Raw genomic sequence first — 25,923 nt, 5'->3', positions numbered from 1 at the left:
TTTTTTCCACATTTCATTACATTACAGCCTTATTCTAAAATGGATGAAATCCCCCCCCCCCCATCAATCTACACACAATACCCTATAATGACAAAGCAAAAACAGGTTAACATTTTTGCGAATTATTAAAAGTAAAAAAAACTCACATTTACATAAGTATTCAGATCCTTCACTCAGTACTTTGTTGAAGCACCTTTTGGCAGTGATTACAGCCTTGTGTGGTATGAAGCTACAAGCTTGGCACACCTGTTGTTGGGGAGTTTCTCCCATTCTTCTCTGCAGATCCTCTCAAGCTCTGTCAGGTTGGATGGGGTGCGTTGCTGCACAGCTATTTTATATATAAAATATAATATTTCACGTTCGTTGCAGACAGGCCATGCATAGACAATGTGATTTATAGGATATTTATTTTTAGCAGCACATTTTTTGTGGGGGCTTTCTAGTCTATTTTTACATAGTTGGCAATGGAAATAGAAGTTATTTTTTAGGTTTGTATAATTTATTTAGATACATTTGACTGACCACATGACAATGATTGAGATATGAAGATATTATAAATGTGCATATGAAAATCATAACTTGCACGCAGATCAATAAGATACATTGGCATTCCACATGAAAAAGGTTGCAGACTCCTCGTGTAGCCTATTACCGGCAACTTCAGGAGAGTAATGGCAGAATCTGCGAGAGCCAGCAGGAGCGAGAATAGTTGGGTCAGGTTAAGTTTTATTTTTTCTGGTAATATTGGTCTTTGGCTCCCTCTTGAGTCATTAGTGTCTTATTTAATCAAACCGGGAGCTTAAAGCATCAGACAAGCTCAATGCATATATCGTTGATTCTATTAAAACACACAGGGTGTGTATATGCACAAATACGTTTGAAAATTTCGACCAATCGATTGATATTTTTGGGGGGGTCGGAGATAGCCCTATTTAGGTAAATCGTTTTCCTCATTGTAATGCTCAAAAGAACAGCAACTGGATACCTGACTGTCTGCTTTATACAGCAAGCCACAACCACGTGACTCACGGTCTGTAGGAGCGGACCATTTTCCTGAACAGGGTGGTGTACCTAATAAACTGGCCACTGAGTGTATATCATCACGTGTCAACAAATTAAGATCTGATCCGCAAGATGCCGCTTCCACCAACACCACAGAGGAGACCGACACCAGAGGATACCGAAGACGATACCTCAACAAAGGAAATCAGGTCATTGAAATGGGTGTGTGCCTCATTCATTGTCACAGATCTTATCTGCACTGGGCCGGCAGGAAATGCAAAAAAAAAAAAAAATGTACTCCCACTTTTCTGCATCAAAGTGGACACGCTAGGGGGGTCATTGTTACACCTGACACAAAGAATCACATCACGGCATCCTTGTGATTCCCATCTGTCCCATAATTTGGTAGCGGTACTCATGTGATTTGAGAGCGTAGGTATCATTAGCTTTTTGACAGAGGTAATGACAACCTGTAAACCTTTCTTGGTCTGGGGACTTTATCTTGGGCACTCCAAAGGTCCAGAGTATGGATTAGCCCGGACATATAAGAGAAGTAACCAGTGGAGCTACCATAAAACGGTATGTTTGTTAAAGTCAAATTGGTTAACGTTACAGCTGATGTTGTACACAATATAGTATGCGCTTGCTTTTTAAATTATGGTGAGACATACCCTGCAGCACAGGAACATTGCTGCTCCATTTCATTCCCCTTTGCCTCGATTGTCAGCTGGTGGGCTTTTTCTCTTACTGGGACCAGTAGGCGTTGGACTCTTAGTCATTTTATTAAATTCAGACAAAGCCTTTTCATCGTTAAAATATAACTGCATCACCAGCGGTTATGGATGAAGACAAATGTGCATTTTGAGTAAGTTTCTTAACTTTTTGTTGCTCCTTGCTGAAACAAGCAAGGAGTTGTGGAAAACAAGTCTACAGTTGCCTAGGCAACACCCCCCTCCATGCAGCACACATAGAAATATACTGCTCAAAAAATAAAAGGAACACTAAAACAACACATCCTAGATCTGAATGAATGAAATATTCTTATACTTTTTTCTTTATATAGTTGAATGTGCTGACAACAAAATCACACATTATCAATGGAAATCAAATTTATCAACCCATGGAGGTCTGGATTTGGAGTCACACTCAAAATTAAAGTGGAAAACCACACTACAGGCTGATCCAACTTTGATGTAATGTCCTTAAAACAAGTCAAAATGAGGCTCAGTAGTGTGTGTGTGGCCTCCACGTGCCTGTATGACCTCCCTACAACGCCTGGGCATGCTCCTGATGAGGTGGCGGATGGTCTCCTGAGGGATCTCCTCCCAGACCTGGACTAAAGCATCCACCAACTCCTGGACAGTCTGTGGTGCAATGTGGCGTTGGTGGATAGAGTGAGACATGATGTGCTCAATTGGATTCAGGTCTGGGGAACGGGTGGGCCAGTCCATAGCATCAATGCCTTCCTCTTGCAGGACTTGCTGACACTCCAGCCACAAGAGGTCTAGCATTGTCTTGCATTAGGAGGAACCCAGGGCCAACTGCACCAGCATATGGTCTCACAAGGGGTCTGAGGATCTCATCTCGGTACCTAATGGAAGTCAGGCTACCTCTGGCGAGCACATGGAGGGCTGTGCGGCCCCCCAAAGAAATGCCACCCCACACCATGACTGACCCACCACCAAACCGGTCATGCTGGAGGATGTTGCAGGCAGCAGAACGTTCTCAATGGCTTCTCCAGACTCTGTCACATGTGCTCAGTGTGAACCTGCTTTCATCTGTGAAGAGCACAGGGCGCCAGTGGCGAATTTGCCAATCTTGGTGTTCTCTGGCAAATGCCAAACGTTCTGCATGGTTTTAGGCTGTAAGCACAACCCCCACCTGTGGATGTTGGGCCCTCATATACCACCCTCATGGAGTCTGTTTCTGACCGTTTGAGCAGACACATGCACATTTGTGGCCTGCTGGAGGTCATTTTGCAGGGCTCTGGCAGTGCTCCTCCTGCTCCTCCTTGCACAAAGGCGGAGGTAGCGGTCCTGCTGCTGGGTTGTTGCCCTCCTACACGTCTCCTGATGTACTGGCCTGTCTCCTGGTAGCGCCTCCATGCTCTGGACACTACGCTGACAGACACAGCAAACCTTCTTGCCACAGCTCGCATTGACGTGCCATCCTGGATGAGCTGCACTACCTGAGCCACTTGTGTGGGTTGTAGGCTCCGTCTCATGCTACCACTAGAGTGAAAGCACTGCCAGCATTCAAGTGACCAAAACATCAGACAGGAAGCATAGGAACTTAGAAGTGGTCTGTGGTCACCACCTGCAGAACCACTCCTTTATTGGGGGTGCTAATTGCCTATAATTTCCACCTGTTGTCTATTCCATTTGCACTACAGCATGTGAAATGTATTGTCAATCAGTGTTGCTTCCTAAGTGGACAGTTTGATTTCACAGAAGTGTGATTGACTTGGAGTTACATTGTGTTGTTTAAGTGTTCCCTTTATTTTTTTGAACAGTGTAGAATTAATAGAATGGGCTTGGAATCTAACAAGCTGACCAGACCAGAAACGTCGAGTGTGTGAGCGTCGCAAAATAAATGTAGATATCCAAGTTATTAAATTATTGCACCCACACTGCTCACGTGCCAACGAGTGTCTGGAATGCCAAGGGCTAAAATAGAACTCCTATTTCTGATGCAGATCACACTGAAAGTCCTGCCTCTCCCATCTCCTCATTGGTTTATAAAAGCAGGTATTGGTTATGCCCATGTGGGTGATTGAAAGAGAACAGTTTTTTCGGTGGTGGTGGTAATACTATGAATGTGTAGATGCGATCACCATACAAATTCAAAGATGAAAAAGCCTGGAAGGAGAGATGACTAGAAACGATTCGGTTGGCCGTTTTATGTGTGGATTAATTGTCGGAATAGAGTTCCTTGTGCATTTCAGGTAAAATAACTTGATGTTTATATCCCAGGACAAATTAGCTAGCAACAGCAAGCTAGCTAAATAGGACAAATTAGCTAGCAAGTGTAAGCTAACTAGCTAAATTGCCATACATGTTTAATGCTTTTCGACCTGTCCCAAAATTAATGACATTGGTTCAGAGTTTGTTTTGATATTTTAACCTACGTGTCGTGATCGCGTTTGGTGTAGGGGGACAAAATACATTTATGCACGATCGGTTTGGGTTCCGTGTAACCCTGTCAATTTGACTGGTAAACTCATGGATACACTCACAATGACTAACTGGTATTGTAATGTTCATTCAAATGATAACTGCTGTGGCTCATGCAAAGTGTGCTGTATTCACTAAAGCCTTGCTCCCATTGATCAATTTCTTTAGCTACACAGCCAGCTTAAACTCTTCCATAAACCAGGCTGGACCTGTCTTAAGTCCATTTAAAGACATGCACTGGCACTTTGGTTACTAAGTCTTTTTTAAACCTCCCATTTTTGACTGGATGTGTAAATGTTTACCTCATACATGCATAATCTGATCATAATTCATTATTTTTTACCACAATCTGTAGTTTTAAAGCAACTTGGTCTGGATGCTGTGCTGCACCATTTCCCCCCACGTGGGCCACCCCCTAGCCAATGAGCTTCAGCCCCTCGCCATTTGAGTGGCAGCTAACAAGTTGCACACACAGCAGTGCGAGAGAGAGCAAAGGTGTGGTATACATGTGACATGGTATGCAATTTTCAGGGACCACTTTTGGCTCGTGAGCACAACTTTCAGAACTACTGGCTAAGAAGTGTACAAAATAATCTCTAATCAGAACTGTAACAAAAAGACACAGGATACAACAGGTAAGTACCATAGGTTGCAATTACACAAGCAGTCCAATTCTGTTATTTTTTTCACTAATCGGATCAGCTCTGAGAAAGATCTGATGTGATTGGTCAGAAGACCAATTAGTGGGAAAAGTATCAATTGGCTGCCTGTGTAAACAACCATATTGGGGTTCTACTAAGCTAACATATTGAATTGTTTTAAGATGGTCATACCAAGGATCATTTAGCTATTTGATTTTAAATTAGTTTTTTTTTTTTTAAGTATACTTTTTTGGGGGGGAATGAAACATTGAATTTGGCCTAACTGCTATTGCTAAATGCATTGAATAACAGATTCATACATGGAAAAAGTCAAAGAAGTTTGTTTTGAAATGTCTGTCCTTTATCAGGGATATAAGAAGTATCCAGATTTTTGGGGGGAACATATTTAACCCCTTTTTAGGTTACTTAACTTCTTCCATACATTTGAACCTGGTACCAGGCTACCTTCAGATGAGGCTCGTGGGCATCCTAGAGTGATTGATCATCCAAAATTCCATGACCGTCACAGCCCTATCGAATATTAATGCCTGTTACGTTTTGTTAGGTACCGTTAGTCGGCTGTACCAAACTGGAGTTTTTCTCCACCTTTTTAAATATTGAGCTAACATGCACGGTCACTTCCATGACTGATCAAAAAGATTGTTAGCTAGTTGTGGTATAGGTTTGTAGACTACTTTCATGGTGCTGAACCTATCCTGTAACAGAGACCCCATTGTCTTACATCAGAGAGCACAAATCGTCTACAATGTTAGTTGAAGGACGAGCACCGCCTGACAAGACAATTCAGGATCATCCAGGAGGAGGAAGACTCTGCATTCACTCCTGCCTGGGTGACTGATCAGTACTCAACTCAGTCCTCACAAACCCAAAGTGAAGAATACAAAGACACAATGGCCTCTACTGAACAGATCAAAACAGAATCTGAGGAAGAGGATTCCACAGAGAAAACCAGCGACTCTCAGCCCCTGTGCAAATCGCAGATGCAGACAGAAACAAAAAAAGTTTTTCGGAAGTTGGGTATCTGAATTATCACGAGGATCCACACATGGGATAAAATATTTAGCTGTAATGATTGTGGCAATTGTTTTCATTTTGGCACTGGTCTTAAAATCCACGAGGAGTCACACAGGGGAGAAATCATATCGCTGCCAGGTCTGTAGAAAATGTTTTGCTCAGTGGTGATCGGGAGTTATCGCATTAGGAGTCAAAAAAAAGGGGGGGGGGCATAACTACGCATATGAGGAAAATCATATTGCTGCTTTAGGAGCAGATCTTTGAGCACTGGCGGTCACGAGAGTGCATGTGAGGATAATCATATTGCTGCTTTAGTAGCAGATCTTTGAGCACTGGCGGTCACGAGAGTGCATGTGAGGATAATCATATTGCTGCTTTAGTAGCAGATCTTTGAGCACTGGCGGTCACGAGAGTGCATGTGAGGATAATCATATTGCTGCTTTAGTAGCAGATCTTTGAGCACTGGCGGTCACGAGAGTGCATGTGAGGATAATCATTGCTGCTTTAGTAGCAGATCTTTGAGCACTGGCGGTCACGAGAGTGCATGTGAGGATAATCATTGCTGCTTTAGTAGCAGATCTTTGAGCACTGGCGGTCACGAGAGTGCATGTGAGGATAATCATTGCTGCTTTAGTAGCAGATCTTTGAGCACTGGCGGTCACGAGAGTGCATGTGAGGATAATCATTGCTGCTTTAGTAGCAGATCTTTGAGCACTGGCGGTCACGAGAGTGCATGTGAGGATAATCGTTACACCATTATGCTGTCAGGATTGTTGTAAACGTTTCACGAATTGTTCTAATCTGAACTGGCATGTGAGGAGACCGAGGGGAGAAACCACATTCTACCATGAGTGTTGCACAGCTTTCACAATGGTCTCTTATGACATTGCATACGGAAATTCACAGGATAAATCTTACAATGTACTTCTGGCACTAAAGCATGACAGTGTAAGAGAATACCCACTGAGAAAACATGATACAAAGCAATGCCTAAGGACACGTGGAAAGAAGGCACAGAAACATGACTGTGCCCTGTATGGGGGAAGGACATCAAACAAGTTTGAGATGCACATTTTATAACTTCCACCTGTGAGTGGCAACGACAGTTCTTGGGCGATGAGGATATGACTACCAATATTGTTTATAGTTGAACTTTCAATGTGAACACCGCAAGACAATCACTGCACAACTAGGCTCCTATCAAAGTTTGGTGGAGGGATAACCTCAATATCTTAATCTGGCCTGTATCAATAAACTCGTTCACATCTCTTTTTCCCCCTCCCCACACTTTAGTAGTGGTTCATTCTGATTTAGAACAAAAATCATATTTGAGCGTGTGCTTCTCATGAGGGATTCGAAATTCTACCAAACACAAAATGTACAAAATGTATTGATTGTGGCTCACTACACACCCATTTGAAGAGTATTGAGATGCACCCGTTGTCAGCAAGGAATCTACTTTAAAATACTGAGCAGTTTTATGATTGAAGTAATACAGTCAATAAGGAAAATGTATCGGGTTACCAAATATTACTCTGTATGAGCAGCTATTTTCTTGGGGCGAAAGAGTTAACACGATACTCAATTGATAGGCAATTTATTTAATCAGTCATTACCACACATATCTTAGTCTACAAGGAGTCATGTTTCCTTCAATGTCAGTGCATTTCACAGGTCAGCAAGACAAACGAGTAATATTCCAAACAACCAAGTCGACGTGTAAAACACCATTGAGGGGTCTGCGCTACTAATGTCTTTCTTCAAAACAGGAAAGAGCGCAACAAATACCCAAAACGAATCAATATTTACATACGATCGCATCATTCATAACGGTGACGGGGAAACGAACAGGGCTGGATTACAGAACTCGCACGCAGGGCATATGCCCCGGGGTCCCCGACCTCAACGGGTTGCTTCCCCTTGGAGGTCAGGGGCCCCCAGATATATGTAGAATTGCCCAAAATGAGCTTTAAAAACAGCTAAATGTACTTAGGCTCGTGCCAAAATGTGTAGAATAGCAGTGTGAAACTGCTATGAATTAGCTGACTTCCAAATCCAGTAATCCATCCCTGGGGGGAGATGCTATAATCTTGGACTGGAAGAAGCACATAGGAAGAGATTGCTTAAGGCACCATGACGTGGAGAGAGTAGGTTATCAATGCGGAGTTAAAAAAAAAAATCACATCCCATGCTTCAAGCAGGTCTTGTCTTTGCATTCTACCTATCAAAAAGGGGTTAAGGACACCTTTCCAGGCTGATATTGACTGCATTAGTGTTCATGAGACTCCACTTCTGTGTATTTTACATACATTTGGGGAGGGGAATGACAATTTGAGAACCGTAGCTTTTGAAAAGAAACACCGCGAGGGCACAATCTCATTCAAAACCAACAAATAAGGTGACGATATTAGTTATATTCTGTTCTCCAAATCAGAACAGACTGACAGATATCCAGGAGGTTAACATTCATTCTTAAACAGAAAAATAAGTAAAACATTTGTTTGCATATGAAAACAAATGAATTTGGTTAAAAGCTTTAACAAAACATTAAATTGTGGAATTCAGACATAGTAACCAGAGTATAATACTTGCAGTACACAAAGGGGAAAAAAGACATTGCTCATCATGTGTTCCATTTTCCAAAATTCCTCAAGCAAGGAAGGAGAACTATATCCCTTTGGGACTGCGAAAGAAATGATTGTGACACATCTCATATCAACAAATGCATTCACTTTGCGGGCCTAAATCGTTAAAATACTACCTGTATCATGCCAAGCCTTGTCATTCATTCTGAACGATGGAATCATCCAAATGGAGACGTCTGAGCAAAACGAAAAGGAGTAATGTCATTCGTTACCTACAGTATGAATTCAGGAACATTGTCCCCATTTTAAACTTGTTCATTGTAGTGACAGGTTGTGTGCATCTTATCCAAGCTGTGTCATTAGGCACCAAACGGAATTAAACTCACTGAAACAGGGAGGGACTGTATGCACATATCCAATAAGAACTCATTTTCCATTGTAATGCGTTTTTTTTTTTAAACATTCTGTCACATGCCCTAATGAACATGACCCGGGCCTTGCCAATCACGTCCCTAAGTATGGCGATCCAGTTCACACCTTCGAATGTCAATTGTGTACTTTGAAAGATGCACTTCGATTCTCGGTCTCGTGTGCGACATCACTGTAAAACAAAACAAACCTCCCTCTGCTGAACCGTGATGCTTGAACACTTTAAACAATCCAAACGAGCGCGGCGTCATACGGTTAAGGCGGCGTAAACGAAATACCTTTATCTGTACAAGGAGAAATGTCCTCATTCAGAGTCGATTATACAAAAAGTCATCATCGGCACAAAAGCCTGTACAGCGAGCGTGAGATGAAACTATATAGCCTGTCGTCACGTAATAGGGCTTCCAAAACTTTTGCATCCGTATGCATGCAAGTGGAGGTCGCGCTTTACCTCGACCGTTTAGGAAATAACCCCACACACTCGCGCACGCACACACACAAACCAAAAGAGAGCGTCAGTCTCGTGGCTACACCAGTTATTGATGATGGGATCTCGCTGACCGGTAGGACTACGTTTTCAGAGTGGGTGCTTTCCACAGTGGTTTGTGATACATCCAGCCTTCGCCCTAGCACAGAAAGACAATAGAAAACATGACAAAAAAATAAAAGTACAATCTGTGAGATTACCGATTACTCAATTGTCATTTCAACCTATAAATGTCTGAAAGAAGAGAATCCATTATAAATATCCATATTAAAATACATTTATTCCTGAATATAAACTGTAAATGCCTCATTAGATGTGTTCATTATCCTTGGATTCTTCTCAGAAATGTCAAAATGTCTGACCTCTTAACGAAACACAATAATAATAGAACGTTTCCCAGAAGAAAATGTGTGCGCTTGCATCAGCTGTACAACAGCATGTCTGCCCAAAGCTCCCCCAGGTCTTGCTGAAGCATGCACACTAAATACAAAAAGGTTTGTCAAGATGATGTCCTACGTACCTCGCTCTCAAAATATCTGGTCCTCCATGGGGTCTCGGTCTCAGTGCGGTGTCTCTCCTCGGTCCTCTGTCTCTCCTCCAGGATGCTCTTGTACTCCGTGGCCTTCTCAATGTCTTTCTGACGCAGCGACTCAGTCACGTGCTGCCACAGGCGCCTAAAAAAAACCCAGAGTGATCTATTTGTATCATGACTATTAAATGGGACAAGACACAATAAATCAACAATACAGAGGCGATAGCGCCAGAATTAACTAAACATCTTATTTTATTCTACAGTCCTCATCTATGCCACAACCTCACATGAAAGCAAATCTGAGCATATTAATGCAAATATGAATTTACTTTTTTTTGTCTAACCTAGATTCAGTTGGTCCTTGCTTGTCGTTGGGGCGCACCCGCTTCTTGGTGACGGGCAGCTTGGTGACGTCCACCATGCGCGTGTCGCTGTTCTGGTAGCTGAACTCGAGCACGCCGTTCCACTCGCCCTGCACGCGGCACACCACGGCGTTGGTGGCGTTGTGCTTTACCTCCGCCGTCACCCTGCGTGAGGCGCCACGAGAGCAGAAGGACACATGGCCAACGATATCAACCAACATCAACCAACACAGCCTCTCCACGCAAACTATGCAAAACAATTTGAGGTCACTTCAATCCAAAGAGTTGTGGCTTTTGTACATTATTCAAACACACTAACTCAATATCAATTCATCTTTATTTAGCCAGGATAATCCACTCAACAGTCACCATGTTCCAGGGAGTCCTAGGATCCATAAAAATAAAGTTTAAATCTAAAAACACACAGTAACATAACATGGAAATTACTTTATGAAGCTGTAACGGCACAGGGACATAAACCTAACCAAAAGCCAATGCAACAATTTATTGACAGTATTAGAAATTCCTCTGCAGGTGTGTGCGAGCTCTGTGAGGGGCACTCACTTGTGCAGTTTGCCTCCGTAGAAGGGCTTGGTCTGGAAGGTGATGACTGCGGAGTATCCCGACTTGGTGCAGTTCACATTTACCTTTCCCCCCAATTCCACCCAGGGCACGGTAAGGATGGAGCGGGCGTAGGCACAGGGCAGCGTGAACGTGTACTCCTCGTCATGCTCCAGCAGGTATAGGCAGCCTACACATACAGATTACATTATAGTTTATATCCTGTTAGCATTAGACAGATGCATATTACAGACCATTTTTAGCCAGGGGTTTAGCACCAACCACTCTGGTGCTAGCATGCACAGACGGTGCAATAATCGATACCCAGTCTCTGGCCGGCCTTACCTTCCCCGATCATGGACACCCCGATAGACATGCCCATGAACTTGCTCTTGGTCCACACGTGGGTGTTGACGCACATCTGCCTCTCGGGGCACTCGGCATAGAAGCCCGACACGGGTGGGTGGTGGGACACCTGCTCAGCCACGAAGCGCAACTGGTAACTGCCGTTCTCCCCCTCGGTGGTGGGGCTTCCCTGGGGAGGAGAGGAGAGCGAGGGGGCATCCTTGGTGGGTTCCCCTGACCTGGGCACCTTCCAGGAGCAGTGGAAGCTCTCGCCAATGATGGGGTTGTAGGGCTTCTTGGCGATGGCGCCCTTGCGGCCTTCGTGGAAGGAGGTGAGGTAGTACTCGACGAAGCACACCATGCGCTCCTCGGGCCCTTGGCCGTCTGTGATGGCTACGAACAGGTCCGGGTGGGACATGAAGTCAGCGTACATCTCTAGCAAGGAGCGCTTCTCTAGGATGAAGGTGGGCAGCACCACCTGAGGAGACAGAACTATTTATGACCTTTAATAAAGCAGGTGAGTTGACAACTGTTCAATAACGTAGTGTGTGATCTATAATGACATGTAGCTATGAGGTAAAGATGATTTTAAAGAAAGCTTCAATTTTAATTTGAGGTCATTGAGAACACATTCACTTTATGACTTGACTAACCACCATCTGACACCCAACAGGCTTTGAGCCTACACTAGCTGCTGCTAACCATGGGAAACTGAATTTCACTGAAGTAGAGCTGGGACGATGACCGAAAATTATCAACACCGATCACTTAGTGCAGGAATTTTGTAACCTATACTAGAGAAATGTGAAGTTTGAAACAAAATAAGTTTGCTAATATGGAGGATTGTTAACTGGAAAACTGATGGCTAAAACTATCAAACTAGTAGTATTAGTTTAAAAGATAATACCAATAAAAACTGGTGCACATTAACTTTAAAACGTATCATTCTATTTATTGTTATCGCATCAATTCATCACCCAGCTCCACTATGAAGTCAACAAGAGGAACGAAACAACAAACCGAGGCATTTCTTAACTCCAGTAATGCAGTCCTTTACATTAGCCAATCAGAGGACGGGAAACAAGACACTACTATGGTCTGTCTAGCTGGGCCTTGGTCCAGCCCGATGTATGTTTCAGGCTGTGTCCAGGGGGGGGGGTGCAGCCTTGTGAAACTCGACCTACCCGCGTGAGGTCCATGCCCAGCTTGAGCTGCGAGAGCAGGTGTAGGACAACACTGCGCTCCTCCTCCACCGCCACCAGTTCCTCCTCCTTTTCCGTGAAGGCGTCCTCCACCTCATCCTCCCCGTCAATCTCCTCCTGGCAGGGGATACAATATTTACTTTGAGAACAACAAAAGTTGTGGCTTGCATCTTGAAAAACAGTCAAGCTGAAGCACCAACAATAAAAAGCCATGATTGAAAATAAAAAGGCCTTTATTTAGTTATATTTACTTTACCATCCTCATCTGACTATGAACACGTTGTTAGATAGACATATTGATCATTGGAAATGTTGATATTTATTTAATTATTAAATGAAAAGTACTGAAGTCAAACTGTCCTGTCCAAAGAGCTACACCTACATCACTTTCCACCACAGTTCCAGTAACTGTGCTGGATGCGTAACCAGGCCACCTTCATTCAGAAAGTCTAAGAGTATCAGTGCTGATCTAGGATCTGTTTTTCCTTTTAGATCATAATGAATATGATTATATGGATGATCCTAGTTCAGCACTCCTACTCAGAGCTTGATACATACAGCCTCAGGTCAGTAGACTTTGGCTTGATAGTGTGAAAAGCCCTTTTGGGTCTAGTAATGTTCTGTGTCCTTACCCCAGAGAAACTGCAGGGCTCCGTGGCACTCAGCTCCAGGAGGCCGCGCTCCAGGAGGCCGCCCTCCAGCAGCCCTCCCTCAGTGCTGAAGCTGTCCAAGGGCCCGCCGTTCTTCAGGATGTCAGGCAGCTTGGGCTCCAGCCACTCGATGGTGGGCCCTGTAACAATTGACACAGCGGCGACCGCAGCGGCCTTCAGCTCAGAGGTACTCATGCTAGGCTACAAGGCTACACTACGAGGCCCCTTAACTACTGGACCAAAACTAGGTTGTATGCAGCGACCATTCAAAAAAACACCCAGGCTGGCTAGATGGGGTGGCTGGCTGGCTTGTTCCTCTGACAGTTCCCCAGGACCACAGGATGGAGACGTTAACCCGATCCCCGGTGAGTATCGAGATCCGTTTCATGCCCCGCCAACAGGAAACGTCCTCGCCTGATTGGTGGGTTAGCATTAGGGTATTTCTATGGGTGTTTGGGAGGGAGGCGAGACCCATTCAAATTAGCATGGCCCACACAATCCTTGACAACTTTTCCTGATTGGCTAGTCCCCAGGTTCAGTCCTGTTCGTGGGCCTAATGAAATATGGATGCCAGGTAACAAGATATCTTACGATCTCCTACGTCAAACTGGGAACTTGTGATGGATTTTCCCCATTTCCCCTATTCCACAATGTCTGGTTGGCTCTGTCAAAAGAAATGGCTGAGATCTTAGCAGCCATACTACTTTTGGTAAGTCTCTTGGCTGTCAGTATGGTGCTGTGTGAGCAAAAAGGAAGAAAGGTGGTTAATTGGGAGAGCTGTTATTACTCAGTTACCCAATGAGAGATCTGGTTACCACCCTAGACAGTCGGTAAGAATAAGTACCGCGCCTTCATAAATTATTGAAAATAATTCCACTGTCTGCTTTCGGAGTACATCTGGACTGGGAGGGTCTACATGTGCAATTCCATGATTTGTGAGGTAGAATTGTGCAAGCACATGATGGGTGTCTAGTACATGTCGCATACAAACTAAACACGACTAAAACCATTCTTGGAAACAAACCACCTTGAATCCATGTAGACTTCCATGGCTAACTTTGAGCAATGGGGCAAAGAAAAGGTAACTTAAACCGTTTCTACCTTGCTCTCTTCAGTGGTAAATTAACCTGCATCTAGAAGGCAAATCTGAGAAAGCCTGGCAATAAAGATGTAAAACTAACCGTGCATTCACACAGATCCCCTTCTTTTCATTGGAGTTCATCCATAAATTAACACTCATTACTGTCACCAGTAGTGACCTACTCCCCCTCCCCTCCAGGCCCCCAGCCTTCACCCTCACCTCCCAGGGAGCTCTTCTGGCGGGCCACCTGCTGCAGCTGCAGGATGTGCAGGCAATCGTTGAGGCAGTTCATGGTGGCCATGGAGGTGGCCTTGAGCATCAGCAGGTCCTGGTCCAGCGGGGAGAGGGGGCCCGCGGCCGGGGGCAGGCCCTCGATGGTCTGGATCAGGTCTCGGTGCTGGGCCTGGGCCTGGGTCATCATCTAGGAGTAAGAGCGGAAGGAACCGGAGGAGTGCGTTGATACAGATGTATACCGTATTCATCATTAGATTAAAACAAGAAGTCCCTGTAACCTAGTCCTAGATGAAAGGTCTTCATAAAATGACAAAAAAAAAAGCTGGGTTAAAAGACTAAGAGAATACCCTCGAAGACAAAACACATTTCAAATAAGGCAGAAGAGATATTCTTCTCTCTACCACCGGCTAGTCCTGTTGAGACGCAAAGTTATTCAAAAAAACATTGATGGAAAATAAACACAAGACACTGAGAAAAAACTTAAAGCTATGCTAAACTCCAGTTCTGTGTTGGTTCATAAGGTAATAGCTACCATCCCTATCCCCAGCCTACCTCTCTGGCGTCAAGCAGATGGTCGGGCAGCAGGGACCTCTTGGAGGAGTACAGCGAAGAGCCCCTGTGGAGCTGAGTCATGCTGAAGAAGGAGGCCGCGTTCTGGTTCTGGAGCTGGCTAGGTCTGCGCTGGGACAGGGGTGAGCTGGCACTCCCTTGAGATGCCATGGAGTAGCTGCGAGACTTGGGCGGAGGGTTACTCTGGACAAAGACAGAACATATTTGTCATACAGTGCATCTCATCTGTGATAGGATGTTGTGAAAAGTATATTTTGATCATTTGAGCTTGTGGAATGTAAGTAAAGTTACCCCTAGACGCTGATATTGGGTCAGTTTAGCATTTCCCTCACTAATGGTTACAGCATAGAGATAGAGGACTCATCTTTGTATCTGTGCCATTATAGTGTGTGTGACAGCATGGGCAGTGACATTAAGGCTTAGTCCATTGTCTTCTTCAGCTGATTGCACCCAACTTATAGGAATCCCCACCAGTTGACTACTTTCAAAATGGTGGTAGCCCTCAATGGAAAAGTCCATGTTAAAACAAGTTATATCAATGATGAGTCCCCTCTCTATTAGTTACAGTTAGGATTGTGGGAGGGGAAGAGGATCCTAGATCTGTACCTAGGGGAATTTTAACCTATGGTGCCATCTTGTTTGTGACTATTTGTGTTACCTTATGGTGTCATGTCAATGTATAATGTAAAATGTTGATTGTCTTCAACTCAAGTGCTCAAGATGCGAGACGAATTAAGGCCAATAATGTGAAGTACTGAATCAAGTTATGGTTACGCCACAATTTATCCAAGAATAGAGATAGCATCATTCTTGTGGTTTGTCACATTCTGTCTTATCAGTATTTCAATGGAAAGTGGAAATCTGTTAGGAAGGAAGTCCCACTGAGTAATGCTGACTCACTGACTTCAGCCAGGAAAGTAAGATCAAACCTGTTAGTTTTATAAGGAAGTGTCACACCACCCCCCCCCCACCCCTGTTTGTCTGCTATGATGCAGCCAGGCGTGTCTTTGGCGCGTTACAACACTACACTCAAAGGCTGGCATCTAGGATGGTCTTGGCTCATAACTAAGCTAAATGAATAGTAGCTCAAGTTCCCCATCAATGTGTTCTCATTATCAAGCAAAAACACTACTACACCTAATCTATATACAAGACATCCCCTCTGCACTTCTGTTATGAAGCTCATGTTACAGGCAACCATAGACACGATCAATGGGATTGCATAACAAAACGAGCTAGTAGAGTGTTTGGATCAAGGGAAAACATTGTTGCGAGTGAGAAAGAGCTTGTGGTGGGGAGTGCGTGTGCCCGTCTGTGTACACATGCAACTGTGTGTATATGCATCTGCGAAAGTGGGTGTGTGTCAGATGAAAAGCCCTTGCCTTTACCTTCCCCATGGCCTCAGTGTGGTGCTGCGTGCAGATCTGCAGCCGGCTCACCCAGTGCTGTCTCTCTTTGGCATCCGTGGCTGGGACACACACACAACAGCACCACAGGGTCACACTCATTAATGCACACCGTTGCAAAATGTTTTGCAACTGAACATGAGTTTCCTATTGGATATGTTCAGTTAGTGGATCCCTGTTTCGGTCAGCTTTCTTTAGTTTGTTGCCTAACAGTGAGAGCTCATTACAGTGCAGCCGAGTGAATCTCTGCATGGATCAATAACGACAACGTTATCCCTCTCTTGACCGAGGATAACGTTTTCCATGCCGTCTCCCCTTCATAAAGTCTTGGTCCAATAGTCTGACAGTGACTATATGTGTATCTTGCCTGTCCAACGACTGACTGATGCATTTAGGATATAATAACATTGTGCTGAAATGCAAACATGTCCTGTAGTAGACAACTCATACAACATAACACTCTTGTAGGAGTTGTTGTAGCTGTTTTGATTGGTGAGTGTGAGAGACAATAGGGTGTGCGTTTTACCTCGGAGCTTGTATTGTTCCCCACTTATGGCATTGACCGTGAAGGTGTGGGAGTCCTCGTCGCTGGGGGATATGACCGCCCCTGCCAAGGGGAGTGTCCCGCGAGGTTTCTGGGGCCTGGACTGCTCATTGACAAAATACTCCAACAACCCTGCCTCGTTGTTGAGGACAAAGAACCTGCACGAAGTGAAGAACGTTCAATCAAAAATATTTACATTTGAGTAATTTAGCAGACGCTCTTATACAGAGCGACTTACATGAGAAAATAGGGTTGAGTGCCTTGCTCAAGGGCATATACAGATTTTTCATCTGGTCAGCTCAGGGATTCGAACTAGTGACCTTTTGGTTACTGGCCCAATGCCCTTGAGCTCAAGATGCTTGTTGGCAAAACATTGAATCTATTCAATAGTATGTGTAGTCGATTTGATCATATTGTAAATACTTTTATTAAATGCACATAGCACTGTTTCATCCATGTTCTTCAACCTGGGCTGGCCACTCACCTATATTGCCATCCTGTGACCAGGTTGGTGTATTTCATCAGGCAACCATCAATATTTTCCATGTGGTCACTGAACAGAGCAGATTGAGAAAATAATTGACAGTTAGCAACAAAAAAAAAAGCTAGTTATGCTACAAGAACAGCAGTGGGTTGGCAAAGATCAACTCCAAATGAACCTCTGATTCAACTCTGGCTAGCCTGTTAATTAACTAATAGCTAAATCAGTAAACTCAGCTAAGAAAAGCTAGAAACCATTGCTGGCCAGCCAACTAACATTTGACCAAGGGCTTGCTAATTATAGTTACCAACTGAAGACGTGTTGCACTGCCTATTAGCCAAACACACCACTGCATGCAGTTAACTAGGTTAGCCAGATATGGCTAAAATCAGAGAATTAGCCTAGCTAGCTAGACAGTCATCATACCTGTACTGCCAGCCTTTAGAACTCCCTCTCCCAGAACTACCAGGCATCCCTTTCTGGGGAAAGACATCCAGTTTCCCTTCACTGTCCGATATTCGTATTGCACTGGCGGTTTCCCCTTGCATAGTCATAGTAAACGTTATAGTTAGCTAACAAGCTACAAACCGTGCCAGAAACGCTAGCCAGCTGGCTAGCTAGCTTCAGAGCTAGCCACACATCAAACGCTAGACTGATTTGCTAACCTGAAGGACTTTTTCTGTTTATGGCTTAACAAAACACATAGCTATCGTTCATGGAAAAACTATCTAAACGACTGATTAAGTCATCCATCACAACATATTCTTATAAAAACAGTGGCGTGCTAGGTTGTTAGCTTGGTGTTTACATGATCCAAATAGCTGCTAACAGGCTTCACGATGACGCGGTCCTGAAGTCATGTGATTCAATTCCATGAAAGGACTTCCGTATTGGCAAATAAGGGGGAATATTTTACCATACAAAGTTTGTCGAATTCTACAAATGCAACCTATCTTCAAATATATCCTGCACATACCCCATCGAGCTACCGCCAGCATATATTCCAGTCATGTTGCATGACAGACAGTGAGAATTGTATTTCTCCCCCGAGCTCTGCAAATCGAGAAAACTATAGGACTTTCTCCATGCATTAATGTTCGTCGTGGTGGCACACCCAGAATAACCCTACTGTTATCTAACATGTACAAACCTTTCCCTTCTTTTATAAACAAGTTTAAAAAAAGGGCGGTGTGCTAAAAAAAAGAATGTGCTGCCCACACGACTGTGGCGTATAAGGAAGTTATGGTTATAAACACGGCATTTTACTGATCGGTTAACACTGTTAAAGGAATCGTGCCTGCTACTCTACCTTAAAAATGCCTGCTAAGAAAGTGTGCATCGTTGGATCTGGAAACTGGTATATTTATGCGCTTTCTCTATTTGCATGTGCCTGCATTCGACAACATTGTATCGTCATTAATTCCACTGATTGATTCATAATGTAGCCAACTAAGTGCTGATATTTGGCTAAATTTACAACTTGCGTGTAGTTTCATAGAATATCAAACATAACGTTTGATTTACATTCATTGAATGTAGGTTTGGGGATATGCAAGCCATTCCGTGTACTGTTATAATCTGGTCATGGTACCCCCAGGAGATATTTAGCATGTTCATTTTGCGACTGGGATTTTGAAAATATGAATGGTGTTATTTCATTGCCCTTCAATCTGTTTTCATCATCTCCTAGGGGCTCTGCGATAGCCAAAATCGTCGGTCACAATGCAAAGAGATCCAACAGGTTTGACCCCATTGTCAACATGTGGGTGTTTGAAGAGATGGTCGAAGGCAAAAAGTTAACAGAAATCATCAACACAGAGCATGAGAACGTCAAATACCTACCGGGTCACAAGCTTCCCAAAAATGTGGTAGGTATTGTGTTTTGTTTAATATGATATTTTTTTGCCTCAAGATTACAAATCATTGAGTTGGGCAATACATCGGACTTAACATTATCTCCTATCTCCGGACATGCTTTGTGGTTGTGTAAAAGGACACACACAGATAAGGTGAGTGAAGTTTGACCTATACAGAGCTAACAACATATCCGTCTGGGTTGTTCTCAAGAACCCAAGGCATTAACAAGGCATTCTGCCTTATCCCTAGGGTTCTCAGCTATAAACACCGTTTACCGGTGGGCCCATTTAAACTACAATCCCATCTCTTTGTTTTAAAGTTTAGAAAACGCCAATAATCATTGCTTGCAATGCGGTTTTTGAAACATGGAATAATCTTTCATATCAGTGAGAAATAATCTTTCAAATATAAAAGATAACGCTTACTGTGTCAGGTTTGCACAGAACCATAGGGCTGTGTTCATTTTGCGACTGGGATTTTGAAAATATGAATGGTGTTATTTCATTGCCCTTCAATCAGTATGGGATCAATATCATGCCAAATGTGTTCCTCCAGACCACAAACTACATTTCCTTTCCAGTTACGCTTACACACAGGTGTTTAAGCACGCTAGATAGCTAATTAGCACAGGTGGTCTTCTCTGCCTTCCATCAGTCTTCCTTAAAAAAGTGCTTGTAAACATGGCCATGTGGGAACACAAACCCTAACCGTATAAAATAGTGCTGGTGTAAGAAATCTATACAGTTGCATGTCAGGATATTACTTTTGACAATATATCATGTAGTTTTGAAAATATCGCAATATGACTTTTTTGCTAGTTGTTTGTAGCTAAACCAAAACTCCAGTACTTTTCCTTCATAGCTTGTTCTCCATCTTCTTTTTAAATAGGGAGCCAATTTGTTTTCAGCCGTTTTATTCCCATGACTGATCCAAACTTGTTTTCTCATGTTCTTGCTTGTTCCACTGCAGCTATGATGAACAGTTTGGTTCGCAATAAAATCACAGTGTCGAATCGCAATACATAGAAATGTGAGAATCGCAATACATATCGTATTGGCACCTAAATATTGTGATAATATGGCATTGTGAGGTCCCTGGAAATTCCCAGACATACTATAAAGGTGTGTAGAAATTTACACTTTAGGTTTTTGGGTAATTATTTCTCGCTGCTATAAAAGATACGTCCCTTATATTTCCCAAACCGTACCGCAAGCGATGCATGTTAACGTTCAGAATGAACATCGAGGCTCTTTAACAAAACTCCCCCAGCCAGAATATACCTTCATGAATAGATGCTAAAGGTAGTTGGTATCTTTGAATGGCCTACCAGTCTGACATACCTTGCTTTCCACTGTGTCAAAACGTAATGTGTGTGTTATTGTATCCAGCCGCCCCTTATGTCAATTCCTTAACCGACCATGTAACAAAATAACATCACATAACGTCTTGTAATCACAGGAGGTTGGTGGCACCTTGATTGGGGAGGACGGGATCATGGTAATGGCTGGAGTGCAAAAAATGGAAGGGTATCAAACCCATGGTCTCTACGTGTTTGACGGCATTGCGTTCGCTCCGTTCCAGCCATTGATTATGAGCCGTCCTCCCCTCAGCAGCCTCCACCGCGTAATGTAGATTCACGATAAATGCTACTACATAGTAACATCCATCATGAATAGTACAGTGTATCATGCTATCTTTTCCCACTCCGGTTTACCAGGTTGCTGTTCCAGAAATCACAGAAGCGGTGAAAGGGGCCAGCATACTGATCTTTGTCATTCCACATCAGTTCATTGGGAGGCTATGTGATCAGATGAAACCTCATATTGCACAGGGAACCATTGGGATATCCCTCATCAAAGTAATGTCATTTACCTCTTTCTCACACCAGCTCTCACTTAGAAAAACCATTGCTAAAATCTATACAATTTATAAGTCTGACTTTACTCTGGCTTCTTATCACTCAGGGAAAGTCTCAGCTGTATGAATTTATCATCATGGCTATGATTTTACACTCATTATGTAACAGCAGCCTAGTCAAAAAATACAGCCACCCAAATGCTGGTAACTAGGGTTATATGTTACAAAATGAGTAATAGAAGGCAGCCTAAGATCTCTTTTCTGCCCTGATCCCTATTCAGGGCATCGATGAAGGTCCCGAGGGCTTGAAGCTCATTTCTGACATCATCCGTGAGAAACTGGAAATTGAGGTTAGTGTCCTGATGGGGGCCAACATTGCCAACGAAGTGGCTGATGAGAAGTTCTGTGAGACCACAATTGGTAAGACATTTTTAGATAATTTTATCTACACTTTTGCTGTAATGTTTTGTGTCCTCGCTTGTGTGGCAACTCCCACTGATGCAGTTATGTGTACCTTGACTTTCTATCACTACCTAAACAGGAGCTAAGAATGAAGCAAACGGGCATATCTTTAAAGAGCTGCTGCAGACTCCCAACTTCAGGATCACCGTGGTGCAGGAGAGTGACACCGTAGAACTCTGTGGGGCTCTCAAGGTAGAAATTACATTTAAACTCAGAGAACAACTTTTGCTACATATAGTTACATCGTTAACGTAATTTACACAGAAGGCCTATGTTTCGTTGCAATGCACCTCTGTTTTATTTGCTCACATTGTCAAATAATTCTTTACAAACCATGAATAATAATATTGCTACAAAAAGAGTAGAAAACTGCAGATAACACTTATGGTTCCTTTCCCACTCTCTCCTTCCCAGAATATTGTAGCGGTAGGCGCTGGGTTCTGTGACGGTCTGGGCTTTGGGGACAACACCAAGTCTGCGGTGATCCGGCTGGGGCTGATGGAGATGATCGCCTTCACCAAGCTGTTCTGTAAGGGCCAGGTGTCCTCCGTGACCTTCCTGGAGAGCTGTGGGGTCGCCGACCTGATCACCACCTGCTACGGGGGGCGCAACCGCAAGGTGGCCGAGGCCTTCGCCAAGACGTCCAAGGTGACATATCTAGACAAATACGACTCAAGGATGTGACTCTGCTGTGACCAGTACAACTTTCACCTGTTTTGTCTGGTTGATAACAGTTAAGATTTTACTTCAAGAAACCAATGGAATGTTTGTGTGTGGATTAGAGGTCGACTGATTATGATATTTCAACGGCGATACCGATACAGATTATTGGAGGACAAAAAAAGCCAAAACCGATTAATCGGACGATTTTTACATTTGATTTGTGATAATGACAATTACAACAATACTGAATGAACACTTATTTTAACTTAATATAATACATCAATAAAATCAATTTAGCCTCAAATAAATAAAGAAACATGTTCAATTTGGTTTAAATAATGCAAAACAAAGTGTTGGAGAAGAAAGTAAAAGTGCAATATGTGCCATGTAAGAAAGCTAACGTTTAAGTTCCTTGCTCAGAACATGAGAACATATGAAAGCTGGTGGTTCCTTTTAACATGAGTCTTCAATATTCCCAGGTAAGAAGTTTTAGGTTGTAGTTATTCTAGGAATTATAGGACTATTTCTCTCTATACCATTTGACTATTGGATGTTCTTATAGGCACTTTAGTATTGCCAGTGTAACAGTATAGCTTCTGTACCTCTCCTCGCTCCTACCTGGGCTCGAACCAGGAACACATCGACAACAGCCACCCTCGAAGCAGCGTTAGCCATGCAGAGCAAGGGGAACAACTACTCCAAGTCTCAGAACGAGTGACGTTTGAAACGCTATTAGCACGCACCCCGCTAACTAGCGAGCCATTTCACATCGGTTACACAAGCCTAATCTCGGAGTTGATAGGCTTGAATTCATAAACAGCAGAGCTGCTGGCAAAACGCACAAAAGTGTTTGAATGAATGCTTACGAGCCTGCTGCTGCCTACCACTGCTCAGTCAGACTGCTCTATCAAATCATATAATTAATTATAACATAATAACACACAGAAATGCAAGCCTTAGGTCATTAATATGGTCGAATCCGGAAACTATCATCTCGAAAACAAGACGTTTATTATTTCAGTGATATACGGAACCGTTCCGTATTTTATCTGACGGGTGGCATCCATCAGTCTAAATATTCCTGTTACATTGCACAACCTTCAATGTTATGTCATAATTACGTAAAATTCTGGTAAATTAGTTCGCAATGAGCCAGGCGGCCCAAACTGTTGCATATACCCTGACTCTGCGTGCAATGAACGCAAGAGAAGTGACACAATTTCAGCTGGTTAATATTGCCTGCTAACCTGGATTTCTTTTAGCTAAATATGCAGGCTTAAAAATATATACTTCTGTGTATTGATTTTAAGAAAGGCATTTGTGTTTAGGTACACGTTGGAGCAACGACAGTCCTTTTTCGCTAATGCATCGATTATATGCAATGCAGGACACGCTAGATAAATTAGTAATATCATCAACCGTGTGTAGTTATAACTAGTGATTTTGATTGATTAAGTTTAATGCTAGCTAGCAATTTACTGCATTCACGTAACAGGTGGGCTCCTCGTGAGGCAGGTGGTTAGAGCATTGGACTCGTTTTTTATTTATTAATTTTATTTATCTGTTATTTTCCCAGGTAAGTTGACTGAGAACACATTCTCATTTGCAGCAACAACCTGGGGATTAGTTACAGGGGGATGAATGAGCCAATTGTAAACTGGGGATTATTAGGTGACCGTGATGGTTTGAGGGTCAGATCGGGAATTTAGCCAGGACACCGGGGTTAACACCCCTACTCTTACGATAAGTGCCATGGGATCTTTAATGACCTCAGAGAGTCAGGACACCCATTTAACGTCCCATCCGAAAGACGGCACCCTACACAGGGCAATGTCCCCAATCACTACCCTGGGGCATTGGGATTTTTTTTTTAGACCAGAGGAAAGAGTGCCTCCTACTGGCCCTCCAAAACCACTTCCAGCAGTATCTGGTGTCCCATCCAGGGACTGACCAGGACCAACCCTGCTTAGCTTCAGAAGCAAGCCAGCAGTGGTATGCAGGGTGGTATGCTGCTGACTAGTTAACTGTAAGGTTGCGAGATTGAATCCCTGAGCTGACGAGGTAAAAATCTGTCGTTCTGCCACTGAACAAGGCAGTTAACCCACCGTTCCTAGATCGGCATTGAAAATAAGAATGTGTTCTTAACTGACTTGCCTAGTTAAATAAAGATTAAATAAAGGTGTAAAAAAAAAAATTGGCGTCCAAAATTACAGATTTTCCGATTGTTATGAAAACTTGAAATCGGCCCTAATTAATCGGCCATTCCGATTAATCAGTCGACCTCTAGTGTGGATACATGCTTTAAGTAAAGTAACTAGCTATGTTGCATACTTCTCCAGTCTATTGAAGAGCTAGAGGCTGAGATGCTCAATGGGCAGAAGCTGCAAGGCCCACAAACCTCCGCTGAGGTGTTCAAAATTCTCAAGAAGAGAGACATGATCAGCAAGTGAGTACAAACGCTTTCACCTTAAAGCGAGACGCAGCGCTATGGCTTTGCTTGCTCTCACACAGAGTATCTGCGCCTGTGCACATGTCCGCTTCACGCTGTTACAACATAATGGCTATGGGACCAAAATAGTGCTTCAACGCTCTTGTGGAAATTGGCCCGATGTTTTTGTTTACTTCGTGAATTGCTGAGCCCACCTTTTAATACATTTAATGACCTGAAAATGTTCCTCCAATGTTCCCCTACTCATTCACAACATAAATGTTCATCAAATTACCTGCAAGTATGAACTGAAGCTCTCCTCAATAAATGTGTGAGTGCTGCTAATGGAACCACCTCTTGCTGCATTGAGATTTAGTGCAATGTTTTGTCTTGTAGGTTTCCGTTGTTTGCCTCTGTGTATCAGATCTGCTTTGAGGGTAAAGCTGTGCAGGAGTTTATCACATGTCTGCAGAACCACCCTGAACATATGTGATCACTCTGGAACCGGCAGCTACGGAACATGCAGCCACGGAACCTGCAGCTCCTCCAATGGTGTCGAGTGAAGTTTCCCCTAGATGCTGATCTTGTCAGTTTTGCATTCCCCTATGGTTAGGTTGGGATTGGAGAGGGGAAGCTGATCCTAGATCTGTATCTATAGGGAAACTTTACCCCCGGGGCCACTTCCATTAGCACCATCATACCATCAGAGGGCAGCAGTGCTGCATAAATGCTCATTATAATACTGTAACTACATAAAAATGTAACTGTAACCACAAAATATTCCTTATCGTTTGATACTAAGTCTGAAGAACCACTACTTAACGTGCTTTGTCGAATATTCATATGTTTTGTGTTTTGATTGTGTATCAGCTTATCAACTAAAGCACTTGACAAATGTTAAGTAACCATTGTTGGTTACAAAAATGTTTTCTATTCATTTGACATTTTTACAATTTCTGGAACAAATATTCTCCAAAAAATGTATTTTGATTAAAAAAACAAATGTATTGTGATTGTTTTATTTCACTTCATCTTGTCACATGGGGGCACGCTTACTCTAGCTGCAAGGAAATGGATGTCACTTGCCCTTTTTTAAACTTTGAAAGCCTTTCAGAGGATAACAGTGAACAATTACATATTTGAAATAGTTAAGATGAGGGAGAAAGAACAAAGAGAAGTTTATTTGATTGTCTAATGTTGTCCGTGCTCATGTTTTGAAAGAAAATGAAAGATCATATTATATTTATTTTAATTAGATGTTCCCCTGATGAGATAAGGATTGCTTATGTTTAACTGATTGATCAGCTGTTAATAACAATTACATTTATCTTGTTCT

General features: G+C 43.1%; 2 protein-coding genes across 4 annotated transcripts; one reads left to right on the top strand and one right to left on the bottom strand.

Annotated features, from left to right (window-relative positions):
* Positions 1 to 7,431: 7,431 nt before the first annotated feature.
* LOC112253838 (oxysterol-binding protein-related protein 11) lies at positions 7,432 to 18,468 on the bottom strand. 3 transcript variants are annotated; one of them, XM_024425868.2, is made up of 14 exons: positions 18,297 to 18,468; positions 17,747 to 17,861; positions 17,324 to 17,392; positions 16,822 to 16,997; positions 16,278 to 16,357; positions 14,872 to 15,072; positions 14,305 to 14,506; positions 12,987 to 13,144; positions 12,337 to 12,471; positions 11,153 to 11,630; positions 10,811 to 10,997; positions 10,229 to 10,411; positions 9,873 to 10,026; positions 7,432 to 9,491 (listed from the first exon to the last, which is right to left on the bottom strand). In XM_024425868.2, the coding sequence occupies exons 1-14, from the start codon at positions 18,316 to 18,318 to the stop codon at positions 9,435 to 9,437; spliced, it is 2,217 nt and encodes a 738-aa protein (XP_024281636.1). In that variant the 5' UTR covers positions 18,319 to 18,468; the 3' UTR covers positions 7,432 to 9,434. The 3 variants fall into 3 exon arrangements, with proteins under 3 accessions (XP_024281636.1, XP_024281638.1, XP_024281637.1); XM_024425870.2 differs by lacking the exon at positions 17,747 to 17,861; XM_024425869.2 differs by lacking the exon at positions 18,297 to 18,468 and having other exon boundaries at positions 17,747 to 18,174.
* Positions 18,469 to 18,504: 36 nt separating this feature from the next.
* On the top strand, positions 18,505 to 25,594 carry LOC112253839 (glycerol-3-phosphate dehydrogenase [NAD(+)], cytoplasmic). The gene is made up of 8 exons (XM_024425871.2): positions 18,505 to 18,677; positions 19,011 to 19,188; positions 20,895 to 21,035; positions 21,316 to 21,454; positions 21,576 to 21,688; positions 21,911 to 22,144; positions 24,499 to 24,605; positions 24,984 to 25,594. The coding sequence occupies exons 1-8, from the start codon at positions 18,637 to 18,639 to the stop codon at positions 25,078 to 25,080; spliced, it is 1,050 nt and encodes a 349-aa protein (XP_024281639.1). The 5' UTR covers positions 18,505 to 18,636; the 3' UTR covers positions 25,081 to 25,594.
* The last annotated feature ends 329 nt before the right edge of the window (positions 25,595 to 25,923 follow it).

This window comes from Oncorhynchus tshawytscha, linkage group LG07, assembly GCF_018296145.1.
Source record: "Oncorhynchus tshawytscha isolate Ot180627B linkage group LG07, Otsh_v2.0, whole genome shotgun sequence".
In the NCBI taxonomy this organism is placed as follows: domain Eukaryota; kingdom Metazoa; phylum Chordata; class Actinopteri; order Salmoniformes; family Salmonidae; genus Oncorhynchus; species Oncorhynchus tshawytscha.
This window is presented reverse-complemented; position numbering and strand designations above follow the sequence as displayed.

Bases quoted from the DNA above. Each gene is read 5' to 3' on its own strand.
- LOC112253838 (XM_024425868.2), bottom strand. From the start codon at position 18,318: ATGCTGGCGGTAGCTCGATGGG. The intron at 14,507-14,871 runs GTAGGCTGGGGA...TCTTACTCCTAG, and splicing joins ATCTGCTTGACGCCAGAGAG to ATGATGACCCAGGCCCAGGC. The intron at 13,145-14,304 runs GTGAGGGTGAAG...CAATTGTTACAG, and splicing joins CCAGAAGAGCTCCCTGGGAG to GGCCCACCATCGAGTGGCTG.
- LOC112253839 (XM_024425871.2), top strand. From the start codon at position 18,637: ATGCCTGCTAAGAAAGTGTGCATCGTTGGATCTGGAAACTG. The intron at 18,678-19,010 runs GTATATTTATGC...ATCATCTCCTAG, and splicing joins ATCGTTGGATCTGGAAACTG to GGGCTCTGCGATAGCCAAAA. The intron at 19,189-20,894 runs GTAGGTATTGTG...CCGGTTTACCAG, and splicing joins ACAAGCTTCCCAAAAATGTG to GTTGCTGTTCCAGAAATCAC.